This window comes from Peromyscus maniculatus, chromosome 4 (assembly GCF_049852395.1).
Source record: "Peromyscus maniculatus bairdii isolate BWxNUB_F1_BW_parent chromosome 4, HU_Pman_BW_mat_3.1, whole genome shotgun sequence".
Classification (NCBI taxonomy): domain Eukaryota; kingdom Metazoa; phylum Chordata; class Mammalia; order Rodentia; family Cricetidae; genus Peromyscus; species Peromyscus maniculatus.
Window position 1 is genome coordinate 48,360,826 of NC_134855.1, and position 18,079 is coordinate 48,378,904.

The window sequence follows — 18,079 nt, forward strand, 5'->3', positions numbered from 1 at the left end:
CTTTATTATCTCCATGTATGGCCAGCAACTGCCTTCATAAACATATTCACGCTTTTCATCTAAAACCGTCTCTGAGAAGAGAACTGGAAGGACTTAAGCCTCTCAGCATTGTGAGTTGACACTTTCCTCACACTATTTCACGGTGGAGAACAAAAAAAAAAAAAAAAAAGAGTTATGTTGGGAACTAGTCAAGTAAATGTTAGAAACCTAAGACTCACAGCATATTTGATACATAAACTGGGGAAATGCAGAGAAAGTGATCAGAGAGAAGACAGTTATTAGAAAAGAATGAGTAGGGTGGTGGTGGTGGTGGTGGTGGTGGTGGTGGTGGTGGTGGTGGTGGTGGTGGTGGTGGTGCACACCTTTAATCCCAGCACTCAGGAGGCAGAGGCAGGTCATCTCTGAGTTTGAGGCCAGCCTGATCTATAGAACGAGTTCCAGGACAGGATCCAAAAGCTAAAGAGAAACCTTGTCTCAAAAACCCAAACCCCCCCCAAAAAAAAAAATAAGAAGAAGAAGAAGAAGAAGAAGAAGAAGAGGAAGAGGAAGAGGAAGAGGAAGAGGAAGAGGAAGAGGAAGAGGAAGAAGAAAAGAAAGAGTAAATATGAAAAATGCAGAATATCAAACAGTGGGAAAGAGAGCAAGATTGGGGGGTAGGTCAAAAGGTGAGGTAGTCTATAACAGTGTACAAATGCAACCAGGAACGAGACATGGAGGTAGATGTTACTTGAAAAAACAAAGCGCTGTTCATAGAGACCAAATATTTTCAAAATACCCCAAACTCCATCAACCAACAAAATAACAAACCCTTCTCTGAATGCTTTCAAAAGTGTATTTTTAAATACATAGAGAAATACTGACTTGAACCACTATAAAATTTTAGTTTTATCCAATAAAATAGATACAAGAATGTCATTGTTAGAAAGAGTAATTTAGCCGGGTGGTGGTGGCGCACACCTTTAATCCCAGCACTTGGGAGGCAGAGCCAGGCGGATCTCTGTGAGTTCGAGGCCAGGCTGGTCTACAGACTGAGTTCCAGGGAAGGTGCAAAGTTATACAGAGAAAGCCTGTCTCAAAAAACAAAACAAACAAACAAACAAAAAAAGATTAATTTAAATTTGCTACCAAATGTGAGAATGGTGACCCCCAGATAAAGCTCTAAGTACACCTTTAGTAGCACAGCAACTAAGAATTCTCTCAGCAACAGTGAGAGAATTCTCAGTAGCACTGTAATTAAGGAGTTCCTCGGCCAAGGTACAAGCAATCAAATACACAGTACCCCTTTATTATAAAGAGTGGCCAGAAAACACATGCTAAATTTCTCTGTCTTTACACTAAAGCACTAAAATGCTTGAGGAAGTTTATTTTTACTTCTATGTTCATGTGTGTACACACCACACATGGAGGTCAAAGGACAGTGGCCAGAATCATTCTGCTTCTTCTGGCATGTAGGTCATGGGTTGCCAGGCGGTGGCAAGCACCTTTACCTGCTGAGCCATTTGACTGGCCCTTGGTAAGTTTTAACATGGGGCATCAAACATCTCTCTATTTAACAACACAGCTTAGGTGGACACCCAGACACTTGTGACTCATCTGTACCAAAGATCCCCTCCTACCTCACAGTTCATTAATAGCTGCATTATTGCTGCAGCTCCATCTCCAGCTCCATCCGCTATGGGCAACACACTGCAGCTGTCTATGCATCTCACAGAGCAGGAGAAAACTCAACCACCACAGTGAACAGGAGGATGTTGGGGAGCAAATAGGGCCAAAATCATTCAGGATTCCCTGTTCAGGTAATGTAGCTGATGCTTTCTGAGCAGTGGCAGAGGCAAATGTGGCATGGTAGCAGTCACTAGAGTTTTCTGCATGCTAACCAAGTGGCAGATGGGAAACATCTCAAACAGGGCTTAATATGCAGTCCAATAGCAGCTGCATCTACCATATGGGGTCCTCAGTCCTACGCCATCCCACTCATCAGAGATGATGTCAGAGACATTATCTTCACTTAGTTCAGTTGTGTCTATACATCTGTCTATATTTTTTTAAAAAAATCAAATAACTGAAAAGCAGGAAGCAGAAGAAAACAATGGCAAGAAGAAAATTTTTGGTCTGTTCATAACTTCATTTTGAAAGGAAAACAATCTCTACTAGTATTTGGAAATGACTTTCATCAAACTCAGATCTATAAAAACAAAGGACTGATACAGTTTCAAAGCTTATCAAGAAGTACAAAGTGATCCAGTAACAAAACTTAACAACACACAGCAAACCATTTTTCAATTGTATTCCTTCATACCAGATCATTTAGGTTATAAATGTCCTGCTTATGTATTTTGATAAAAATATTTAAACAGTTAATATTGAATAAACTAAGAATTAAGCCAAAGAAATGAATGCAGTTCTCCAGTCTTGACAACAAACTCGAGACCCAGCACGGCAGCACGTACCTTTTTGAGATGTCCTAGTCTAAGTTTGAAAATTTCCTCTTGCTCATGATATTCTGCCAGAGTCAGCCTGTCAAAAGGGAGAGTTTAATTCTACATTGAGATTAATGCTTAGTACTTTTTAAAAATTAAAAACAAAACATGAAAAAAAAAATCAACCAAACACAAATGTTAAAATACTATTAACTTGAAGCCTAAATCACGGAAGTCGTAGAACCTCTTTAAGATATGCTTCTGCATACATTTAACATTTCCAGCTAGAGTAATTAACTAACTACTATGCAAGAGCTGTGAGCACACTCCTGTAACTGCAAAGCCCTCACAGCTGCATCACTTGTGAGGGCCTCAGCCTCAGCAAGGAGATCAAGAGTTCCAGACCAGCCTGGGCTAAAAGCTGGACCCTCTCACAAAACAAAACCGGAGCATGAACTGTTGCAAGGCACATGTGGATGGGGCAATGGGAGGAGGAGGTAACACGAGGCTACAGGTGAGCAAAGTGAGGAAAATAACAGCAAAGAGCTTCTGGGTCTGCACATGTGCCACAGGCACAGGTGTTCCTCCTAACATTGTTTTCTAGTCTTTATTAAAAAGTGTGGCTTCCTCACAAAGTGGCCCAAAATTCTGTCAAAGTATATAATTTTTTAAGCTAGTTATATATAGGAAAACATTGACTTTTTTAGAACCTGAATTATAAAATATAACTAAAATCTAGTATTTGAAAATCAAAGTTAAAGCATGGTTTTTGAAGCAAGATCCTATCATGAAAAATTCCAAAGCTCCTACATATGCAGACTACCAGAGTTTCTTCAACCTGAAGGGATGGATATTATTGTCTTAAGTTTGCAGGCTTCTAACTTTAACATTTTACGATTACAGCTGTTAAAAATGACAAAAGCTGTAAATATTCTCTCCAGGGAATTTTGCATATAAATAGTTTGAGGTGTCCAAGGTGCCAACTTCAGGATTCCTATCCCAGGGACATGTCTTATAACCATAATGTAAGCTTTTTAGATTGTCTGTTGTCCATTTGATTAATGAAAAATGTTTTTAAGAAATCTATGGTGCTGGGGAGACAGCTTAGTGACTGGGAGCATGTACTGCTCCTCCAGAGGACCTGACTTTAGTTTCCAACACCATGGTGGGAAGCTCACAACTGCTTGTAGCTCCAGCACTATGGCAGTCTCCTATTCTGAGCTCTGCCAGCACCTACTACATACATGTGGTATATACTCACACACACACATAAATAAAAAGAGAAGGCAATATATGTATTTAGATCAAAGAGACTATTAATCAGGATCTCATTCAGAATAACAGAGCTAAGCAGACAATAACTTTAACATAACAGCATTAAATCACCCAGTTATTTTTATTACGTGCATTAACATGTTTTAAAAAAATTATCCTCGCCGGGTGGTGATGGTGCACGCCTTTAACCCCAGCACTTGGGAGGCAGAGGCAGGCGGATCTCTGTGAGTTCGAGGGCAGCCTGGTCTCCAAAGTGTGTTCCAGGACAGACACCAAAAACTACACATAGAAACCCTGCCTTGAAAAAACAAAGGAAGGAAGGGAGGGAGGGAGGGAGGGAGGAAGGAAGGAAAAATTTATCCTCAAGCAAGTCAATTTGTCATGTTACTTACCAAATCTTTTATGCATACATTAATGGAAACACACAGTTAATTTCTTCCCACATAAATTGTACTCATTATTAAATTATTAATAATGGATAATAAGTAGATAGCTCCTATTACCTATTATAGATAAACACAAGTTTATCTATTTAGGAGCTTTAGAATGCTCCTAAATAAAGCTATCAGTAGGTTTATGTTCATTTTTTTACTTTGAAAGTAAACAATTTAAACCTGGTAAGACTAACTCTTGATAACCTTCCATAGTAAGTCAGTGAGAATTTCACTGTACAGCTCAGACAAGCCAGGCTGGCCTCAAATTCAGAGACCCACTTGCCTCTGCCTCCTAGGTGTTGCGATTAAAAAAGCACTTAATGATAGATTAACAGGATCAGAGTTAGGTAAGAGAAATACCAGGAACTACCAAATACTCGTGTTAGAAGAAACTAATCACTCAGTGTTTTAAAGACACTGCTCAAACACAAGCCGTACTGGTAGTCCGATTGTTGAGAGGCCTGCAGCCTAACGCCTCATTACTACAATCCAGTTCATGTTTGCTGAACATTCCATCAGGAAGGAGCCAAGCACTGATTTTAAAAAAAGCTCACAATTTTAAGATGACAGTACGATACGAGGGAAATGAGACTACTCTGTCTTTGCAAATCAAGTAGGAATACAGAAAACATTTTTAACCAGAAAAGAACATTTCTCCCTAAGATCAGGGACAGGACAGGATGCCCACTCTGACTCCTCCTCCTCCTCAGAACTATACTGGAAGTAAACAAGAGCAAGATAAAGAAAGAAAATGTATCCTAACTGCAGAGGAAGAACTAAAAGTATCTTCACAACTCCACACGCTAAAAAAAAACCCCCAAAGGAAAGCAAAAGGATAAAAACCCAGTAAATAAGTTCTGTAATGCTTTAAGATGTGAGACAACACATAGAAACCCTTGTTTCTACAGACTGGAAACAAACAGTCATAGATGATTAACAAACAGTTCTCATTTCAATAGCATTCAACAGAAGTCAAATGAAAAGCTCTAGAAATAAATTTAAATCAGGACTTTAAAGACTTTATGTGAAGAACTATAAAAAGCCAGGTGTCTACCCAGCAGACTCAAAGGACCAGGTGTCTACAGGTGTCTACACAGCAGAGTTAGAGGACCAGGTGTCTACACAGCAGTTAGAGGGCCAGGTGTCTACACAGCAGAGTCAAAGGACCAGGTGTCTACACAGCAGAGTCAAAGGACCAGGTGTCTACACAGCAGAGTCAGAGGACCAGGTGTCTACACAGCAGAGTCAGAGGACCAGGTGTCTACACAGCAGAGTCAGAGGACCAGGTGTCTACACAGCAGAGTCAGAGGACCAGGTGTCTACACAGCAGAGTCAAAGGACCAGGTGTCTACACAGCAGAGTCAGAGGACCAGGTGTCTACACAGCAGAGTCAGAGGACCAGGTGTCTACACAGCAGTTAGAGGACCAGGTGTCTACACAGCAGAGTCAGAGGACCAGGTGTCTACACAGCAGAGTCAAAGGACCAGGTGTCTACACAGCAGAGTCAGAGGACCAGGTGTCTACACAGCAGAGTCAGAGGACCAGGTGTCTACACAGCAGAGTTAGAGGACCAGGTGTCTACACAGCAGAGTTAGAGGACCAGGTGTCTACACAGCAGTTAGAGGACCAGGTGTTTACACAGCAGAGTTAGAGGACCAGGTGTCTACACAGCAGAGTTAGAGGACCAGGTGTCTACACAGCCGAGTTAGAGGACCAGGTGTCTACACAGCAGAGTTAGAGGACCAGGTGTCTACACAGCAGTTAGAGGACCAGGTGTTTACACAGCAGAGTTAGAGGACCAGGTGTCTACACAGCAGTTAGAGGACCAGGTGTCTACACAGCAGGGTTAGAGGACCAGGTGTCTACACAGCAGGGTTAGAGGACCAGGTGTCTACACAGCCGAGTTAGAGGACCAGGTGTCTACACAGCAGAGTTAGAGGACCAGGTGTCTACACAGCAGAGTTAGAGGACCAGGTGTCTACACAGCAGTTAGAGGACCAGGTGTCTACACAGCAGAGTCAAAGGACCAGGTGTCTACACAGCAGGGTTAGAGGACCAGGTGTCTACACAGCAGAGTTAAAAGCCGAAACTCTAAGACAGCTACTCTGTTGCCAAATATGGCTCCTCACTGTGCTTTAAAAACAATAGTTGCTGGACTAACTGTAGCAGAAAATTAGGAATGACCTGAAGAAATGCTATTGAAGGAGCTGGGCATGGGTGGTCTCTACAGGTATCCTCAGATTTTTGGCAACCTAAGGCAGAAGGACAGCTTGAGCCCTGAAATTCAAGAGCAACCTGGCAACATAGGGAGATAAAGACGCAAGCAAAGGGCTCAACAAAAATGGAGCGGAGGTGAGAAAAAGCGGAAGATGAATGAATGAATGACCTGCAAGAAGAAGGGGTAGGGCCGGTGCAGAAAACCCGCGACACGGCCATCATGTGCGTGGTGATGCCGTTGGGTGTCACCGTGTGTGTCATGTGACGAGGGCTTTGTTCTGCTGGCTGCTTTCAGGAGTCACTGACACGGCAGGGACGAGGGTCAAGCACTCTTTCAACAGGAGACAGGAATGCATCTACACAGAGCAACAGGGGCTCCGACATCTGCACGCACACACATTGTTCTACAACTCCCTGAATCTTCTATAAACATAGAACTTTTTAAGCCTTTCCTTCCTTTGAATATAAAAAAGTAATTGACAGAGAAAACTTAGAAAACAGAAAAGAAACAACTATCTAACTACCTGTGAACCGAGTTCATAGGTTTGGAAACAACTGCAATGTACTGAAAAGGCACATTAATTTGAACACTAGAACAGTTGGTATAGTCAACTGATTCTGATACACAAGAGGAGTAGATTCTACTCTCCACCTAAAAATTCAGACTTGGAGCTTTATCTCAGAGATATCTTTTCAATTATAACTATTTCTGTTTGTACTGTATTAACTATGAATAACTGCTCACTGCTAACGATGTTAAGAGAGAAATTTCAAACAGAGGCTTACAGTTGTGGTAAATTTGGCCTAACAAAGGGATCGTTTTCTGCTCCATTGACTGCCTTGTTTTTCCTTTGTTTTGGTTCAGAATTGGTAGCAGGTGCCTGAGAATTATTAGCTGTGGGAGGTTTGCGTTTGGCTAGAAGTTTCCTTTGCCGTTCAATATCTTCCCTTTGCTGATTCACCCATTCTTGTTGCCTGTATAAAAATGAACAAACAAAACCATATTAATCTCCCATTACTTTCTGCAATTAAAAAATAAATTACATCACAAGAAACAATCACATAATTTAAATCTGTATCCTTTTGGTCCCATTATTTTAAAAAATTTTTAAAATATTTACTTAAATGTTTTATGTGATGAGTGGTTTGCTCATTTGATTTTTAGACAGGACCTCACTGTGTAGCCCAGGCTGGCCTGGAACTTGTGGAGATCCACCTGCCTCTGCCTCCCGAGTACTGGGAATAAAGGTGTGCGCCACCACCGCCAACAACAACTGAGTGTGTTGCCTGTATGTATGTATATATGCATGTGCATCACAAGTGTAACCACGCCTGTAGGTCAACTGAGGGTAATAGCTCCTCTGGAACTGGAGCGACAAAAGGCTTTGAGCCGTCACCTGCATGCTAGGAACCAAGCTCTGGCCCTGAGGTCCTCTGGGGGAGCAGCCAAGGGCTCTTAACAGCAGAGACATCATCTCTCTAGCCCGTTGTGTCCCACTCTGGTGAAGCAAAACAGCTTACAGGTCTCACTGCAGTCTTTAAGTGAGGGACGAGTGTGGAGCCACAGAGAAGCTCATGGTGCCTTGTCCTTACCAACAAATACCATTCCTAGAGATACTGCATCAGTATGAGTTTAGTTAGTTTGGTCAACTGTATCTTGACTATTAGGGAGGCATGCTGATCAAACCATACGTGTATTCACTAAGATTGTTACATTGTAAATGAGCTAAAAACAAAAAAAAAGCAAAACTAAGCCCCGTCTAATGAAAGTCTAGGGTAGACTTTAAACAAACATTTTATCATTCAGGATTAGTATTTCTAGATAAGCTTATAAGACAAGTGAAATTTTAATATGATGTACTACTCTCTTAAAAGAAATTATGGGAATGCAGTTGACATTCTGAAATAAAACAAAAGTTGACCTTAATGGAGGGAGGGGAGCTGAAAATATAAAGAAAAGAAACAGCATGAAAATTATTAATTTGAAATTTTTACCTATTACATTAATAAATACAAATTTATTAGCAGTTTCCATTGAAGACTCTAAAACAATTTTCCAAAGAGCTTAGGTTCTAAAAATTAACAGATATTATGTCTATTAGAGAATTATAAGCTGGTTGTAGACCTGTAATCTCAGTATGTGTGTGTGTCAGGGTAGGGGTTGCAAGTTCAAGAGCAATTTAAATTACAGAGCAAAATTTGCATCAAAAAGTTGGGGGAGCGCATGTGTGGAGGTCAGAAGAAAACTTTTGAGAGTCTGTTCCACTTCCACTGTGTGGGTCCCAAGAACAGAACTCAGGTCGTCAGGTGCAAGTGCCTTCACCTGATGAGCCATCTCTACAGTCAACAGAGGGACTTACGGTCAGTTCACTCATCCTACAACACAGAAAAGTTTATTCTGACAGTAACCATGCTCCTTTTGGGTCTCCTATCATGTCTACAAAGAAAATGCTATAGCTCTACATGGTCATGCTACTGAGATTTTAAAGCAAGCCAAACGTTTTGCCCCACCCCATCCTTCAAACAGGGAATCCAGAGCTCTGACTTTGTGGCTGAAGGATTGGTTTGCACACATTCCCTTTCTGTGGCCTGAGTGTAGGAGCAGAGCTGAAACAAGAGTGAAAGAATCAAGAACCAAGATAGAAATTCTCCAAGAATGCTATGTTAATTGTTTCCCTTTGGATGTAGGAGTAATCTAACGTGCTCTTACTTACTGAGAAGTAAACTGAGGGAGGGACAGGGACGCAGCACAGCAGTGGAGCACTTGTCCACTATGTGTGAGCCTTTCACTTAGATTCCCAGAACCCCAAACAAAAACAATCAGAAAATAAATTTTAAATGTATTTCAGAAGAGGCTGTAAGTACAAATAAATGGCCTAGTGGCAAGTAACATATTAATGGGACAGATATACAGTGGCTACCTGGTTATTCAGGGGTCACAACTGGTTCAGAGATTATTCATTAACAGGGCTAACTTTTCATTTATTCATATCTCTTCTCATTTTCTAACCACTTTGGGTTATTAACAATGAATGTGAACATCCTGTAACAACACACAGTAAGTCCTCAATCAGTGCTTATCAGTGATAGGATATGCAAATAATTTTGTTCTTTTATGAGAACATGTAACTATTGGTATAGTTTATCATATTTTATTTCTTAAATTATTTTTCCTTTATGTGTATGGGTGTTTTGCCCACATGTATGTATGTACACATGCATCCCAGATGTCAGCAGAGGTCAAAAGAGAACACTGGATGCCCTGGGACTGGAAACACAGATGATTGTGAACAACCATGTAAGTGCTGGGAATTGAACCTGGGTCCTCTAGAAGAGCATCCAGTGCTCTTCCACTGAGCCATCTCACCAGCCCCTAATACTTTAAACTATGTACATTACTGTAGGACAGTCAGGGCTGAGTGTAGTAGCAGAGATTCTTGCTCACAAAACAATAAAAATTATGGTTTTCATCTCAAATCCATTTCCTGATCTCTACTTTTGCATTCAGGATTTTAGCTCGAGTATAAACAATATCTATCCATCTTAACTGTCAAAATTTTATCTTCTTCCCAATATTATTTCTGTTTTATCATCAAGTTACTCAATATCTCAATTCTGGTCACATATGCTACATATTAACCTTTACCTAGCCACAGAATTAGACCTCAAATTCATTAGGTTTGCAGGGATTTCTTTCTATCTTCCATTGTGATAATCTAAGACCTAGCACGGCCGTCTCCAACAAAAGCTCAATAAACCTGTTGAGAGCCAGGGGGAAGACAAGGCCACTTTGTGGTCATGTGTTTGAAACAGCAATGCTAATGTGACATGCCGTGAACAGGCTGTGCTCCTGGAAAGGGGGCAGAGACATTGACACCCCCACACTCCAGGTTTTTACATCAAGATAAAACCCGAAAGACAGGATTATGGTCCTGGCTCCCAGACACACAAATAGCCAATGCACCCTTACCGATCATCCTGTGAACTTTAAAAAAAAAAAAAAAAAAGTGGGAACAATTTCTTTGTTTTAAAATTTACCAGTGAAATGCTAGTCATATGTTTAGTTCAACTAACATGTGAGTTGCTGTAGCCGAGGCAAGAGAAAAACTCCTTTCCTTAGGTACAGAGACCAGGCAGATCTTTAGGACTTCAGGAATGGGGAAACGAGACAAAAGGAGCAAGGTGGGCACCTGCGTCCCGGCACTCAGAAGGCCGAGGCAGGAAGGGTCAGCTACGTCCACGAGTCCAAGGCCACCTTGGGCAACACAAAGACCATTAAAATATAAATCCCAGGAGACAGAGGCCCACACTTTCCAGTCAGTATCAATTCTTTTTTTTTTTTTTTTTTTTTTGGGGGGGGGGTAGTTTCGAGACAGGGTTTCTCTGTGTAGCTTTTAGTGCCTGTCCTGGATCTCGTTCTGTAGCCCAGGCTGTCCTCGAACTGAGAGATCCACCTGGCTCTGCCTCCCCAGTGCTGGGATTAAAATCGTGCGCCACCACCGCCTGGCTCAGTATCAAATTTTTAACCACCCTTTTTCCTATATTAGGAGTAATACACACACACACACACACACACACACACACACACACACACACACACACCATCACCAATAAAGTTAGGGGTTAGTTTTTATTCTGGAAAATCAAGTTTAGAGAAAATGAAGGCTGAGCAAGATGACTCAGTGAAGGGCTTGCTGGAGAGAAACATCGAGTCTCTGTAGAGAGACCCTATCTAAAAAGACAAGGTGAAAAGCATCCAAGAAGACATCTAATGTTGGCCTCTGACCCATACACAAAATGTTTGAAAAGCTTGTTTTTTTTTAAAAAGGAAAATACATTGTACTCTTTAGATGAAAGCTAATTATGTAAAAATTCTGTTAAATACTGTAGCTGAGTTATCTGTTTCTTATTCTTTTCATATGTGAATCTAAATAGTAAGGAGATGCTAAACATAATTCCAAATTTGTAATTCTTTACAGTAATAAAAATCCAAACTAGTAACTTTGAAAAGGCAGCAGTGGGGCTGGAGAGGGCTCAGGGCTCAGGAACACACATTACTCTTCCAAAGGACCAAAGTTCAATTCCCAGCATCCACAGCTGGTGGCTCAAAGCCGCCTATTACTTCAGCTCTGATGCCTCTGGTGTCCACAGGCCTCTACACACACACACACACACACACACACACACACACACACACACTTAAAAATAAATTTAAAAAAATGTAACCATTACTAACTTCACAAGATTTTGAAATGCAAAACCATCTGTCCATTGCTCAGTAAAAGAAGCGCCATGTCTAACTGTTGTGAAGTGCCCAAGGCGCAACCGATCCTGCATACTCTTCTCTCTGCTTGACAATTTTTCTTGTGTACTCTGAAAATGAGGGGAAAAATCAATTATATTCATTCAGATTTTACAAGCATGCAAGGCAAAGCAAGGTACTGAGGGAAAGGAAAATGTAGTGCTAACTCACCTTTTCAATAAGAAGTTTCTTGCTCATTGAAATACACTTATTTAATCGTTCTTTGTATTTTTCAAGTAATTTTTGTTGATCATCTATTTGCCGCCTGAGATCACAGTTGGCCTACAGCATGAGTAGAAAATGAAAGGTACAGAATCAGTATATATGAAAAATCTTAGTAATGCTTTCCGTGTTTTGAGTCAATTACACAGGTAAGATAAATACCGAGACTATTTACTATTAAACACTATAATTTAACTGCATAATAAAAAGTACAGAAAAATTATATACACATTCTAGACATTTACACGTATACTCTAAGGTATACAGTTGTGGCCTCATAATTTGAATCTAAGTTTAGTCCCGTCCCGTCATCCCCCACCCCCTTTTGTCATGACAGGGTTTCTTTGTGTAGCCTTGGCTGGAACTCACTCTATAGACCAGGCTGGCCTCAAACTCACAAAGATCTACATGCCTCTACCTTCTGAGTGCTGGGACTAAAGGCGTGTGCCACCACCACCCACCCAATTTCCTTATTTCTAAATGGAAGTAGTATAACCTCCTCAGCTAAAAATAAAATGTGGCATATCATGTGTGTAACACATTCGAGAGGGAATGAGAATTTCTTCTCTCACACTGCCTGATCTCTCACAACACTTTCTGCACTAAACAGGGACAATATTATTAATTTGTTGACCCAATTAACTATTTCCAGCATTCCTTGAATAGGATACCAATTCTGTTCACGCTGCATGCAGCTATATGCTCAAAGGGAGACCTCTCTCTAACTCCAGAGAGTCTGACTAGCCTGCCATTACAGGAAGGGAATTACTGGGGGGGTGGGGGGCTGCTCAGACACTCCACCTCCCAAATTTTCTCAATCAATAGGTCTGGAGAAGAGCCTGGGAATTTCACTTTCTCCAGCAATGCTGCTGTTACTACTGCTGGGTACAAAGATACACAGGTCTAGGCCAATCACACAGAAACTAAGAAACTAAACTAAAATGCTTATAAATTTTGGGAGAAAGTAATTGCCAACCTAAAGCTACATGCTCCATAAAACTGTATATCAAAGGCAACAAAATGAGATCTAGCACAAACAGATCTTCACTGTTAAAACAGTTCAAAAAAAGGCTCAACATGCTTTGAGAGTCAGTAGGGGTGTTTAACTTGAACTGACCTTAAAACTTCTTTAAGGCTGCTGGATAGCCAAAATGAAGGAAATGGTATTTGTTCAAGGCACACAGAGGGGTTTCTGTATACATACAGTTGTGGAGCTGTCTGAGACAGTCTTTCACTGGAAGTGTAGCTCAGGCTAGTTTTAAACTTAGGATCCTGCTGCCCTCCTCCTGCCCCCAGTGCTGATTATGGGCATACACCATGTATAGTGCATATCAAGATTTAATATAAAGCCATAGTAATTACAGTCACTCTAATCTCCTTCTTGTATAATAATAGAAAAAAATATGTTTTATTCTGGACTGGTATGTACCTAGCTAAATGAATACAATTGTTAGCTTCTCTTACAAAGAAATTTAAGTCAACTCAGTAGAATATTCAAGAAGGCTGCACACAGAATTGTGCTTTTTGTACTTCTACTCTCTGGTCTCTGCTTAGAACACAGTCACTGTGATGGTGACAATTTTTACTGTGGACCCAGAGGTAACCTTCAAGATGCAGTAAATCATGTACTGAAGACAGGCCGCAACCTGAAGGAGCCAAGTCCTCATCAAACTGTGGGGCAACTATCTAGGTGGCTGCTACTTCTGTACTTTCCAAAAGTACATTTCATTCTCATGTGAAGTACTGCAGTCTATGCTGGGACCAACAATGACAAGGACTAAACACTAAACCAGCATTTCAGGGGTGATTTCGTAATACACACAACAAAACAGAGATGCAGGCAGAAGGAGGTGCACTGCATTTGGAACTGAGACTTCAGGGTGGAGTCTGCAGTCTAAGAAGGAATTTTTAATTCATCTGGATAGCTGGTTATCAATATAGGAAGAAATTAAAATGAAAGCCTACTTCACATTATACCACAAACCAATTCTAGTGAGATCAACAACTGTACATTTTTTTTTACTTTAAAAAAATGTTTGAGATTATAATTACATTGCTCCCTTCCCTTTCCTTCCTCTAACCGTCCCTGCTCTCTTTGAAATTCATGGCCCCTTTTTTAATTGAAGAATATCTTCAGGCTCTTACAATTACTTCTTTTGGTATCTTTGATAATAATTTACTATACACAAAGTATAAACTATAAAACTAAGATATTTCATAATGTAAAAACATATATAATCATCAAAAGACAGCATGATGTAATGAAAAGACAAAAGTGGAAGAAGCCAACACACAAAAAACTAAAAACTGACAAAGGTCCTGGGTTTGATCTCCAGTCCCAGCGCACGCACGCACGCACTCACTCACTCACGCACGCACGCACGCACGCACGCACGCACGCACGCACACACGCACGCACACACTTGGGTGTGATGGCATTCATCTCTAACCCTAGCACTTGGGATGTAGAGGCAAAAGGTATCAGAAATTCAAGGGCAGCCTCAGCTAAGCTATGATGAGACACTGTATCTCTACTTAATTCACAGAAAACAAGACAAATAACTAATAATTATTTTTAAAAGATGTTTTAAAGAAGATGCCGGGCAGTGGTGGCGCACGCCTTTAATCCCAGCACTCGGGAGGCAGAGGTAGGTGGATCTCTGTGAGTTCAAGGCCAGCCTGGGCTAACAAGTGAGCTCCAGGAAAGGCACAAAGCTACACAGAGAAACCCTGTCTTGAAAAACCAAAAAAAAAAAAAAAAAAAAAAAAAGATGCCGAACACCAATCAATAGATAAGGATGTGTAACAAAAGCACCCGACACCGCATTACACCTGTTCATCAGTGCCATGAGGAAGCATGGTGTTTGGGGAAATTCTGGTGTTCTAATGTACAAGATGTACAGCTCTGTACTCTCTCCTCCTGCCTTGTTTCCTCTGCTTACAACACAGGAATACCTTGCATTTGTCCTAGGAGACACGTATTGAGAATTTCTTAGCAGAATTCTTTGTATTAGAAAAATCACAAACTAGACACCAGCCAAAATCCTAAGAATCATGTAAATTACGGTCCACTTCCTGAGAGTCTTAGCGTAGAAGTTGGAAGGAAGGAACAAACCGGAGTGTTCGTTTGAGTCTATCAAATCACCCTACAAAGGCTCCTGTGTTAAAAGACTGGCTGACAGAGAGCTGATGGGGCCTTGAGGTGTCTGGATCATGAGAGCTTGTAACTCAAAGGATTGCCTAATACAGTGACGTTAAGAGTGGGTCCTCGCAGAGGAACTACATCCCTGGGAGGAGGGCTGGATTTGAATTACATGTCTAGTAACTGAACCCGCTTGTTTCTCTGCTTCCTGGCTGCCAGGAAGTAAGCAGCGGTGCTCTGTTAACAGGTACATCCTGCTTTGCCCTGGGTCCTCCCACCACAATGCTCCTGTCTTACTACAGCCCAGAAGTTGATACCAAGAGACCACAGACTAAAACTTACGAAAACTGTGAACCAAAAGAAATCTTCCTTTGCTGATCTGCTCAGGCATTTTGCCACAGCAATGAAAAGTAACATCTAGTTACGCTTATCAAGGTAGGTGTGAATAAACACATACACTGTTCAGTAAAAACAAAGAGAGCAGAGGATCCACATAGGATAATCTTAACAAACAACAAAGTGTTAAAAAGAATGTATACACAGTGGCTGGAAAGATGGCTCAGTCAGCAAAGTGCTTGCAAGTCCAAACAAATGAGTTTGATCCCCAGAACCCACGGTATGGGCTTGTAACCCCACTACTGCGGAGGAGAGACAGGATTCCTGGAGCTCAGTGGCCAGCCTGTCTAGTCTAACTGATGAGCTTCAGGCCAATGAGAGACCGTCTCAAAGGAGATGGACAACACACACACACACACACACACACACACACACACACACACACACACACACACACATATGTAACACAACTATAAAGAAACACAAAGGAAGAATAAACACATGTATCACTGATGCCAGAAGAGTGGTTAGCAGCAAGGGGTGTGACAGACAACGTTCCAAAGGTACAATGGCATCACAGATGTTGGTTTTGATGCCACTGGTTCTCAGTGCTGGTTTAAATCACAATAGTTGATAGAAGCTTTTTCAATTATCAACATCCAAGCTACATCACATCAATTAATCAGAACTCTACAAAGTAGAATTCAAAATTAGTACTTCCATATGGTGATTTTAATGAGTATCAAGGGACAAGAAATCCTGCTTTATGCCTTACTTACATTCTAAGTATTCTTTTTGGTGCATTTTAAAATTTTATTGTGTGTGTGAATGATGCATGTGTGTCTGAGGGTGTGAATGAACATGCCAGAGTGTTTGTGTGCAATTCATAACTTTGTGAAGTTAGTTCTCTCCTTCCACCTTTATGCAGGCCCTGGGAATCCAACTTAGGTCTCTAGGCTTGCACAGCAAGCACCCTCACCTGCTAAACCACTTGCCGAATAGCTGACATTTACTGACTGACATACTTGTAGTTTTATTTTGTGTGTATATGAGTGTCTTACCTGCATGTGTATCTGCACCACATGCATGAAGTGCCTAAGGAGGCCACAAGAGCACTTCAAATCCCCTGAACTGAAGCTACAGAGGGCTGTGAGCCACCATGTGGGTTCTGGGAACCCAGCCCAGGGACTCTGGGCAAGAACAGCCAGTGCTCTTATCCACTGAGCTAGTTCACCAGTCCCTGAATTTATTTTAAAAATAAAGTTTCCATTAAAAATTTCACAGGACTATGGCAGTAATTCCACCCTCAGTGGTATCAGATGTCAGGCAGAGTAAATGAGTATCTGACTGGTGGGTAGATGATTAAATAAAAGTTTATCAATCTACTTCTTTTTCTTTTTTTTCTTCCCCGAGACAGAGACAGGGTTTCTCTGTGTAACCCTAGCTGTCCTGCAACTAGCTCTATATGTAGACCAGGCTAGCCTTGAACTCACAGAGATCCACCTGCCTCTGCCTCCCAAATGCTGGGATTAAAGGCATGTGCTACCACCCAGCAAAAGTGGGTATTTTCAACATTTATTTTTATTTTAATTAGGAGTCTGTGTCTTTGTACACAGATGTGAAGGTGCTTATTAGAGGCTGACAGCTGAGCCATCTCTCCAGCCCCTAAAGTAGACTGTCAATCATATACTTATAGTACCAGAAAAAGCTTATTGTTTTAAAATACAGAACACATTGTCATATTCAGTATTTTCTCAATAGTTTTACTGTTGCCAAAATAAGTCACATAATTTCCCCTCCGTGACACATTACTTACCCTGAGCAAATCATCTATCCGACCCTCCTTCTTTTCCAGGTCCTGATTTTTATTACTTTCTAATGCTGCCAATTTCAGCATTGTAAGATCAGTCTAAATGAAAGAAAGCTACGTTATTATCTCTATCACATACACTACTACACATAAAAAAAATGTGAAGGCAGATTTTTACCAACTTCAAACAGCAAAGAAAAAAAGTCTGTGGTATGTAAGTAGCCATCTTAGTGTAGTTTTAAGCTTGGACTTCTAAAGAATAAATGCTGAAAACCTTGTGTACAATTGATTAAAGCTCATACACAAAGCTTTGCACTATACAAAGATCTAGCGATCCTTTCACTTTGTGAAGTCAGTTTTTAAACTGTTTCTGACAGGTAAAAACTGCCCATATTTATATGGTAGATGTATTTTGATCAAGCTGGCCTTGAACTCAGAGATCTGTCTCTCTCTGTCTTGGGAGTGCTGGGATTAAAGGCATGAAACACCACACACAACTCAAAGAAAGTTTGATACATGCAAAACTGTATATGACCCAGGAGTCTAATGAAAATACACTGTTGCAGAACCAAGGTGCCCAACTGACAGATTAACTCCTCAATTTCAAGTGTGAAAATAAACAAACATACAAACAGAGAGTATGGGCTAGGTGTACAGTTTAGTGGTAGAGCATCTGCTTTTTACTTGCACAGGGCCCCAAATTCAATCCTCTGCACTCAAAAGCAAAGCAAAAACAATAAAAACTACTCCAAAAACGTGTGATCTGTGTTCAAAATTCATGAAACTGAACGTTAATAGTAATGATAATGACATTAATATAATCAAAGTACTTTGATCTAAGTGATTTTTCTAAATGGTATAAACATACAGACATTGAAATGAACTTTATCATCACTTAAAATCAACACAACAGCATCATGA

The 18,079-nt window shown here is 40.8% G+C and overlaps 1 protein-coding gene across 1 annotated transcript in view; it reads right to left on the reverse strand.

The window, feature by feature from the left end:
- The window catches only part of Tlk1 (tousled like kinase 1), a 131,926-nt gene that overhangs the window by 18,970 nt on the left and 94,877 nt on the right, over positions 1 to 18,079 (reverse strand). The window contains exons 8-12 of the mRNA XM_076569635.1: positions 17,165 to 17,257; positions 11,820 to 11,930; positions 11,583 to 11,719; positions 7,133 to 7,321; positions 2,451 to 2,517 (exon numbers count right to left, since the gene is read on the reverse strand). Of these exons, the coding sequence (XP_076425750.1) occupies positions 2,451 to 2,517; positions 7,133 to 7,321; positions 11,583 to 11,719; positions 11,820 to 11,930; positions 17,165 to 17,257 (597 nt within the window). The remainder of the gene's footprint in view (positions 1 to 2,450; positions 2,518 to 7,132; positions 7,322 to 11,582; positions 11,720 to 11,819; positions 11,931 to 17,164; positions 17,258 to 18,079) is intronic.